The 10208-nt window shown below is 38.7% G+C and overlaps 1 protein-coding gene across 1 annotated transcript; it reads right to left on the bottom strand.

Annotated features, from left to right (window-relative positions):
* Positions 1-2231: 2231 nt before the first annotated feature.
* Positions 2232-8962, bottom strand: FBXW2 (F-box and WD repeat domain containing 2). The gene is made up of 6 exons (XM_010180785.1): positions 8457-8962; positions 6724-6918; positions 5794-5927; positions 5070-5156; positions 4258-4427; positions 2232-2787 (listed from the first exon to the last, which is right to left on the bottom strand). The coding sequence occupies exons 1-6, from the start codon at positions 8944-8946 to the stop codon at positions 2499-2501; spliced, it is 1365 nt and encodes a 454-aa protein (XP_010179087.1). The 5' UTR covers positions 8947-8962; the 3' UTR covers positions 2232-2498.
* Between the last annotated feature and the right edge of the window lie 1246 nt (positions 8963-10208).

Raw genomic sequence — 10208 nt, 5'->3', positions numbered from 1 at the left:
GGCCTCTCATGGGCCTTGTTCCAGTGTGTCATTCTGGTTTGTGCTGGGGAACTCAACTCTGAACTGAGATGTGGCCTTGAGCACAGAACAGAGGTGAAGAATCCCTTCAACTCCTAGCTTTGCGCTACAAACAATAGTGCAGCTCAGTACACAGCTGGCTGCCTTGGTCGAGAGGGCATATTGCTGAATCCTGCTCAATTTGCTGTGCAACAGCATTCCCAGGTCCTTTCCTGTAAAGCTGCTTTCCATCTGGTTGGCTCCAGCCTTCCTGTTGTGTGCGGTGATTGTGGCTCAGGTGCAGGCTGCAGTCCATTTGCTTTGGTTTAACTTCATGAGATTTCTGTCAGCCCACTTGTCCGGTTTGTCAAGGACCTTCAGAATACCATTCCCTGTTCTCTTGCACAGGGGCTGCTTCCCCTTCCCATGGTTTCCCCCTCCCTTCCAAATTAGTATTGTTGGAAACCTGTTGAGAGCGGACTCTGCATCATAAAGGTTGCTAATAAAGTATTTAACTGATTCTAGCCCCTGGAGAATACTTCTTTTAACTGGTTATCAGTTAGATTTTGTATCACTGATGACCACTCTGAGCTTGACAGGCCAGCCTATTTTCCACTCATTGCAGTCCAACTATTCACTCTGTTATTTCACTGATTTGGGTACAAGGACATTCCTGGCACGGTCCTGTCTAAACTCCTGCTTTGAAGTAATTTTTCAAAGCTAATGCAGTGTTTTTATAGGTGACCCATCATCACGTGGCTCCTTTAAAGTAAAGCTGAGTCACTCCCACATTAAGAATGATGATGAGAACTGGGTTTCAAGACTGTTGAAAGCTTTTTGTTTCCTGGAAGATTTCCTCATTTGTCAGTGAGACAAAAAACAAACAAACCACCCACCTCACAAGAGATTATAATTTGTGCCCCAGTCAGTGTGGTTGAATTGAGAGCTGTGAAGCTGGATTTCAGTTCATAAAATCCTTGACTACAAACATTTTTTCAGAGTAAGTTTGTGTGAATAAAGGTGAAAAACCGAGTAGTTAAGACTCTAGCATCATATTCAAGAGCCACTGCTTCACTGTGACTTCATGCAGTTCCTACCACATTGCTTGCATACAAAACCCTCCCTTTCTATTGGTGTAATTTGTGCTGCATACATTTGGGAACCTTGGCCTTCATCCAGTACTAAGTATGAAATTAGGCTTCCTTTGATAGTGGGAGGAAAAAAAAATCATAAGAGCAATGCTAGGGAGTTTTAATCAAGAAAATGAGCCAATCGTCATGAAAACTTACTTCAAGTTGCATTTTAAAAAAAAAAGCACATTAAGGGGAAATTTTATTTTAAGGAAGGAGGGGAAACCAATCTAAAGCATGTCTAAAGCATGTGATGTCATAGATACAGCTTTTAAGTACATATCAAAAAAGTATGTGGGTAGGTACTTGCTACTAGTCAGTTAACTCGTGTACATCAGGCCTTCTACGATGATGAAAGCAAAAGACCTTTTTCTGCTCCAATGCTTTTCTTCACACTTTTTATATTCCCTCCACCCTGAGATGTGGCATTCTCACTGTTATTTGCCCCTGCTTTCCAAATCTAGATGTAGCAACTGCTTTAAGTGCTTGATTATATTAATTGCAATTTTTGGAAAAAGTGAATGGCTGTTAGACATCATGTAAGAGAGTGGCTCTTGCTGTAGAGATTGATCATCTTTCCATTTGTTATATTTCTGCCTACCTGTGAACTAAGGTTATGTATGGTCTCATACAAACTATAGGAAATATGGACTATAAAAATACTGATCAATCCATTCTGAGTTACTATCAGCAAATATGACAAAAACTGTTAGGTTCTCTAAGGTTAATTGTCATGGCAAACTCTATAAAATAAATAAAAAGTTGGCTCATTCCCATTAAGGAGAGTTCATATTGACAAGTTTGTGAACTTAAGTTACTAGAGTTAGCATCTGATTTTAGTTAAAGGACTCATTTGGTCCTTCTATTTCAAAGGCTAAGTATTTAAAGCTATCATAAGGATAAAAAACATTTTGAAGACAATGGTACTGGAGAGAAAAGGGGTTTTCTGGCTTCTCATTTGAGTTAAGCAGCCATGCACTGTAACCAGTATTTGCTGTTAAATGTACAGAAGCCTACAGTTCTAAAACAGTAGTTTCACCTTCTGTTTCAGCAACAAAAAACAGGTCAGAAGTCAGGTCAAGCAGTACTTCATTTCAGATGTGATGGTGGATTTGAATGGTTTACATGATGCAAGCTGTGCTTCACAGCCCAAACATGAGTACAGACAAAACGTTGTGGTGAATACTGTTAGCATGCTGTATTGCATTATGTCCAAAACAACCCATTCCCAAATGCCCAAATAAAAGTAAATGATTGTGCATTGCATGATGATACCACTAGGTGTGCCACTTTGGTTCATGCAAAGTCTCATTTTATCAACGCACTGCTGATAGTCCGTATATTCCTGAAGATTCTGCATATGTGACCTTTTCAGCCATGTTCTTTCCATAACACCAAATGGATACTATGATCTGGCATACTGGTGGCAAAAACCAAGCCCATATCATTTTGGCCATTTAGTCCATCTAACCAAGACATTTCACCAGCCAGAAAGCTTGAACCTCTCTTTGACTTTCTGTACTCTGGCAGAGGCCAGCGGCTTATCAGTTTTTCTGTCCTCAAGTCCATTATATACAAGTATCTGTTATCAAACAGTAGAGCAAATATCTCTCCAAATCCCAGCAAGGACACATTTGAGAAGTCAGGAGGTTTGATAACCCTAGAAGACAAGACAACACTGTTAGAAACTCTGTCATGATAGAGTTGTAAACCTGCATAACTAAAACAAATCCTAAATGTGTCTATAGAAAGTAAGCGTCTTAGACTCATCGTTCTGAAAGGGTTTAGAAAGAACTGGATGCAGATATTTCAGACTAAGCAACTGAACACTTAGCTGCCATCGGGCCTGTGCTTTCAGTTCTGGCTTTGTGCATTCAGAATCTGTCCTGAATGAAGGACACATTCTGAACCTGAACCAAAGTGGAGGGTAGGGTTTCAAAGGGATCCTGCACAGCAGAAGGGAAAAAAAGGTCTTGTTTCCAGATGCACACAAAAGAGCAAAGCACTTGTATTTTACAGCAAATTCCCACAGGGATTTCATGCCTCAATCTTTTAATTAAAAGACTTAAAACCTCTTATGATTCTTTTGACCACTCTTTTAAAAGCTGGAAATAAAACACAAATGTCTTCTTGTGATAAGAATGTTAAAATAAATCATTAAAGCTTGGTCCCTGGTAGAAAACTGTTTTACTGATGCATAAGTTAAGTGTTTTAATCTTAGGGAGAAATAAAAGCATTTGTTAATTCCCCTACACCTTTGGGATACTTTTGCCATAAGAAATAAAACTTAGAACAGAAATCAAAGAGACTGAGTCTTCTACAACTGACTGGTCATTTGATGACAGTATTCACCGAGCTGAGGCACAAAAATGTATGGAGATGAAAAATCTGTTCTCAGCAGTAAGAGAACATCTTTCTCTTTTTTGAAACATGGGAGGGTAAATTAAGAGGTGAAATTACTCAGTTATTGTTACTAAGAAGCAGTGCTTCTTTTGGAGTAGATATTCCTATGGTAGATACTGTACAGATATTCAGGCCATTTCAATTAAGAGTCTGCTAAAAGTTCTAAAATGCATTTTTTTTCTTTAATAAGTTACAATCTTTGATGGTACCATTTTTAGCAGACACAGCCTTGTTCTTTTTATGGAAACAATGCCATCCTGTTTGATCCCTTACTGCAGTCTGAAAGATTTCACTACCATTTCACAGCATTACTGAGAATGACAGATCTGTAGTGCTGGAAGGAAAATTAGTCTTTTTAATTTATTGTCGCATCAAAGCCCACCAGAAATGCCTGCCTGGTTCTCAGCAGAGTGGTCTCCATGGCAACATTTAATTTCTAGTCACTACAGTTTGACATTCACAGCCACAGCACTGCAGTCTGTATCGAAACTCTTCGGCTTATGGAATGAAAACATGGAAGCGGTCTAGCCTGTGGCCAGAAACCAAAACAGCACATCAAATTATTCATATCAAGAGATGATAAATTAGAATTAAATCTGGCAATATGTGTAAAGATGTTTACAGAATTTTTATCAAGATTATTTTGGCTTACATCTAAAGTAAGTTATTAAAACTAGTATGTTCTTATTTATTTAAAGAAGACTAAGTCTTAAACTGAAAGATTTACCTGAGAATGTCATAGCTGGCAAAGTCCCACTGGTATAATCCTAGTGCTGAACTGCACACTATGTATTTACCATCAAAGTGCAGTCTGGGCTGTAAGGAGATGCTGCGATCTTCAGAAACAGACAGTGTTTTTAAGCACTTGCAGTTTATTTCCCTTCCAATAGGCCAAATCTAAAATTAAAACACAGTTTAAGACCAGAAAACATTCACATTATAAACCATGACAAACAGAGCAAGCCTCACAGTCTCTCTTTAAGCACTGGGTAAATGTGTGCATGTTTTTTCAGGAATATTCATCTCTTTTAGGGAGGAACATCAGTTCTGTAAGTGACTTGTCTTACAATATTGTAGCAGTATGTGGTGTTCCTAGCCTAAAATATCCCAGTGAAAATGGGTGCTTTAAAGAACACAAAAAAAAAAAAAAAATCAGCAAGCCAACTGGGAAGAAATGTATGATGTTTCAGTTATAAAGTGCTTCTGTAGCCACAAACTATTTACAGCACTCTGCAACCCTGAAGTCCCCGGCTGTAATAGTACTTACAGTTAAGTGCTTCACTTTCAAGTTAGCACATTAGGCATGCACTGAAAGCACTTATTTTTTGCATTACCATTTAAGTAAACTATCATTTAAATCTGAACATGAAGGAAAGCATTGAAAAGTTAGCTTCCAAATAGCTGCATGTATTGTATGCACCTTTACAAGCAGGGAATATGGGAGAAAATAAAAATCTTATTAGTAAGCTTCAGTAAAGCACTCAAGCATTTTATTTCCCTAGGTACCAAAATGATATGTGTATAATACATGGGACATACCTTGATTTCATACTTATCTGCACTTAGAAGAATATAATCCCCAGGACTGTGCATAAGAGATTTGACTTTGCACTTCTGCAAAACTACCTGTAATTGAAGGATGTAATGATTTATGTTGCTGCTGTTAAATAACCAAACTTTCATTTGCACTTTTTACTTTATTGACAGTCTGCATCCTGTACTCTTGTATAAAGGCAATACAAATACTTTTAGCAACTGAAGGGAAACTACATTTTATACTTTCCTTGTTCCTTCTAGTGACAACTTACTGTATTAATAAGCAAACATATAAACTTCACCTCTAGAATCATGCTATTACCTTCCAAGTTCTGAAATACTCAGAAGAAAAATACTGTTTCTTGACTTCAGAACACTTCTCATGCTCAAATTTTGGTTATCAAGATCATTAGTTTGTCTACATAATTTAAAAAGTAGCTTTCTTTCAGAACCATTGTTTTTATTCAGTCTTTGAATTAAACACTGATTCCTAATATTATTTCAGCTGTTTTGTAACAGAAATATCTTCAATGGTCTGAAAGGTTTAATTACAGCTTCTTTAAGTATGAAGTCTTCTGCTGAAGTGTTATTTTGCAATATTTTCTGATGTTCTTCAGATTCTACACCTAGGTGTAGGGTTAGGATTAGAAAACAGGAATTTGTAACACGTTACAAACTTACTGCAAAGCAGTGCCTTACAAGATTAATTAGAAATCAATACCCCCACCTTAGTGACCCATTCTGTATGTCCAGTAAGCGTATTCAGGCACGTTCCTGTTGATAAGGCCCATACTTTCACAGTGAAGTCTGCAGAGCCACTGACCAGAATATCCAGTTCATCGTTGTAATCCACACTAAAAACTACAAGCAAAGAGGGTGCTAAATAAGGAATACCAGTCTCTGTGCACTTTTTTTTCTGTCAGTGCCAACTAGCCTCTACATTCATACACTACTACAGCTTAACAAGCTGTAGTTCTTGAGCTGTGTTCATGAATTGTTGCTCTGGATTGCTAAACTTACGTTGCAAAATTACTGATCTTTCTCCAAATTAAGTGCATGTACATCAGTGGTTCCCTTTTGGTTGGATTATGGCAAAACATAACTTAAGCTAGTTCCTATTTTAAGAGTCCTAGTAAGTAATTCCAGCAGGATAAGTACATTTGATACCACTTACTACTCACAAGGGAACAGACCTACAGCTGAGTTGAGGGTATTTTGCCGTAGAGGACAGAGAAGTTTATTATGAGGGAAATGCTCATTTCTGTGCTCTTTGTTGCAAGCCCATCTCCAGTTTGGGGATATAAGTAACTGCTATTGCCATGTGCTCCCTGCTACGTAGGGTTTGCATCTTTTTGGTAATCTCAAAAGTACTGAATAGCTATGGCATTTATTATTTTTTGCATGCAACTGCAGAACGCTGCAGGGCTAAGCTTTGGCATTATTCAAGGGCAGACAGATCTAGATCTGTTCTGGCTGCTTCCTTCCCCCAGCAGCCCAAAAGTTGACTTGGAGAGAGAGCCTAAACAGAGAGCCTAAAACAGAGCCTAAACAGAGCCTAAACAACCCAAAAGCTATCATGCAAAGAGCTAACTTAAATCATCATTGTCTGATGATGATACACGGCTGGTGAAATTACAGATAGAAAAGTTCAACATACCTGCACCAGTATGTCCTCTAAAATGCTGTGTCTTTGCCCCAGAGCTCCATTCCCAACAGGCTACTGTGTTATCAAAAGATCCTGTTACAAGCTTTTGTTCATCAAACTTTACTGCAGCACAAGTGTGTGTCTGGATACCGTATATGCACTGACCCGTGCTTACATCCCACAGCTTTGCAGACAAGTCATCTGATCCTAGAATATAAAAGATCAGGGTAACTGGAAGCAAAGAATAAATAATACTTCCAACCCTATACTCGTCTTCCACGTTTGTCTTAATTACAGTATTTTCATGGACTCAGAATGGTTACGGCTGGAAAGGAGCTCTGCAAGTCAGCTCTTCCACCGCTCCTGCTCAAGCAGGGCCACTACTGGCCTAGTAGCCTAGGGCTTTACATTTCCCCTTGTTGAACTTTTTCTCATTAAATAGTACTTCCAAGCTGCTTGAATGGAAATAAGCCTTAGTTTTAAGTCTCAGTAATACAGCAGAGCCTCTTATTTTCATGTTAATTAACCTAGTAAATGTCTGGCTTTCCAGTTTCCTCATACCCTGTTAGCACCTTCCATAGATTCCAGCACTGCCTCTGACTGACAGTGTCTACATTCCAGCAGATGCACGGAAGTTTTACATGATACATTACTCTCAGATTTGCAGAGCTACTGACTATACTGCAGGCTTTAGTTTGTTTCTGGTAGGAAATGAGTCCACCAAATTTCAAAAGATGAATACCAAGCCCCACCACCTGCCAGGTTCCTTTATCTCTCCAAAGTTTTGTTGTGTTTTTAAACTCAAAAACTCATTTAAACTCAGACTGCTGGCTCTGGATAGCAGAATAAAATCCCAGACCCTTACACCTCTTGTTTCTCTTGGTGGTTTCAGCACAAAAGCGTGCCACTTCTCAGAAAGTTTTGACAATGCTGCTTCCTGGGTATTTGCATTCCCTGCCCAGTCGGGGAGTGAAAGACTGGCTAGAGTCCAGTTGTTGGTTTCTAGTAGCCATCGTAACATACCTATAAATGTGGGAGTGCTTGGCCAGTATTCCCAACTTACTCTATAGCACTGTCAGCTCAAGTGATTGGGATATCCTTGGAATATGCTCTGACAGCAGTTTGTTGTCTGTTTGTTACTATTCTTTCATACTTAGGTTTCATATTTGTTCTGGCTGTATTTTTTAAGTCAGACTGAAATCTTGAAGTCTGCAGTCTTCAGGGAAGAAGCTAAAATTACCATTACAATGTGCAAGCTGGACTAGTAGCAAGGTAAAATCTGGTATACAGGCATTTAAGAACTGAAAGTGCTTACAGACTGTATCAGAGAAATTGTCTTGTTTGAAGGAACAAGATGGACTTTTCCAGCCACACCTTGGGAGACTGCAGTGATCACATAGCCCAAACACAGTCCCATTAACTGGAAGTTAAGTGAAGTGAAGTATTCTCTTGGAGAATATCTGTACTTCTCAAATGGGGGCTTACTAATCTGAAGCATGATACCTGCTGTTACTGTTTTTTTAACCAACAAAGAATTTGGTCTCCTTGTTTTCCTATTAAAGTGACTAATGAATTTATTACTGTTCCAGATGTTTCAGAAAATTAAAAGTAATTTTGAATCATCTTAAACTGTGTTAGCAATATGAAAATAATCTGTCTGGTAACGGAAAAGCAAATTGTCATTAATCATAAGGGGAGGCAGGTGGGGAAGAATTTTAAGACTGAAAGTTTTCTGTCCTTCCTACCTGTACACAAAAGTCCATCTTTATAGTAAAGTGCATATACTCTGGCACTGTGTCCAATTAAAGAGGATGTCTCAAAGGCTTCGTGGTCCTTCAGTTGCTTCATCCTTAAAATAGCCTTTAGGTAAACCTTCTTCCAGTGCAGAGGATCCTGAACAGAGTCATCTATTTGCCAGCCCAAATTCTTACATGCAGTCTGCCACACCTCTGTACAGGCACTTATAACCTTGTTCCACTGCTTAGAGACGAGGCAACACGTGAGTAAGGTCTGAGGATCAAGCCATTTTAACAGATAAAAACTAAGTTCCAATGGAAGAAGTTTGAGGAAGTCCCTCTTGAGGAGAATCTCTAGATTATTGGAGAGGTGCCTGAGCTGGACTGCTCCACTCAAGCTAATCAGGTGATCCAGAGTTTCATTTTTCTGCAAGTCCGTCAGAGAAAGAAATGTAATAGAAATGTTATCAAGCCATGCTTCAAAGTCCTTTTTCTCCATAAGGTTATGGAAAAATTTACCTGTGATACATCAAAATACTGTATTAGTTCCGTCCAGAAAAAAGGTAAGCATCACATCTTTACTACTGGTACATCAGTATTCCAAATGGCAGGTTAACACATTGACTGAGGTGACCAAACACATTTTAGAATATTCATTAGTTTAGGACTATGCATTTGCAGGTATTGTCCCACATCTGTCCCACTCAGACTTAGAAGTGAATTGTATGGAGCTAGTAAATGTTAGCATTCACCATGAACGTTAACTTCTTTCTTGTTCTAGGTTAACACTTTCAAATTCTGAATCCAATAAGAACGGTTAGTTTTAAGTTTTAAACCTATTGCATTATAGCAAATAAGCACTCTTACAGATTACTCGTGGATTATACTGATAAAAGGAAGAAACCAAAGCATACAAGCAAAGGGATAAGCTAATTACAGACACAACTATTCATACCTTTGTCCTGAGCTACTTTAAACACAAAGCAAGTAACTGCAGTTTTTTTAAAGGTAAGAGAGAGATGTCTGAAAAACTGTCTCAAAGGGTATGTTAGCCATCTTTTTATTTGGCTCCTGTAAAGACTGTCAGTTGTACTGGTCTAGTGTCAGTTTTGACATGTTTGCATTATTTTGACCTAAACACTTTGTTTGTTTAATTCTACTTCCTGAATGACACAATCTGTATGCATTTACACTATCCTGTGGCATCTCAAGTTTCTACAATAAACTTGGACAAGTGATTAGCAAACAGTTAAAAAGCCACAGTAATTTATTTTCTCTGGAAGATCTAATTCCATTCATTAGACAACTGGCTAAATTTAATTCATAGAAGCTCCTAAACCCAAAGAACTGAGGAATCTGAGTAGGAGTCAGTAACTTGTTTATTTCTATACAGATGTTTTACCTTCACAGAATGAGGTCTTAGAGGACACCTCTTAACATGCCGTGGTACAGGGCAGTACAGTCTCCACTATGACAGGTTGCACGTGGCATGCAGTTGTTGATAAAACACCAGAAGGTACCGGGTGTCACACATAGAAACAGCTGCCCCGGTCAAGTCAGTAGTTCACACAGTACCTTTCAATGCTAACAGCACTTACCAGCTTTCCTCAGCACACACGGCAAAGAAAATATCTGCTGCTCTAACAGGCATGCGTTCTCTTTAAAGCAAACAAAAATGTCTAACTGGCTCCCTACGAATAAAAAAGGCGAGCTCTAAGATGCGCATTGTATTCAATGCGGGAAGCTAACGCGGAAACCAAG

This window comes from Mesitornis unicolor, unplaced genomic scaffold (assembly GCF_000695765.1).
Source record: "Mesitornis unicolor isolate BGI_N332 unplaced genomic scaffold, ASM69576v1 scaffold54513, whole genome shotgun sequence".
NCBI lineage: Eukaryota > Metazoa > Chordata > Aves > Mesitornithiformes > Mesitornithidae > Mesitornis > Mesitornis unicolor.
Note: the sequence above shows the minus strand (reverse complement) of the source record. Positions and strands in the feature narration are given on the sequence as shown.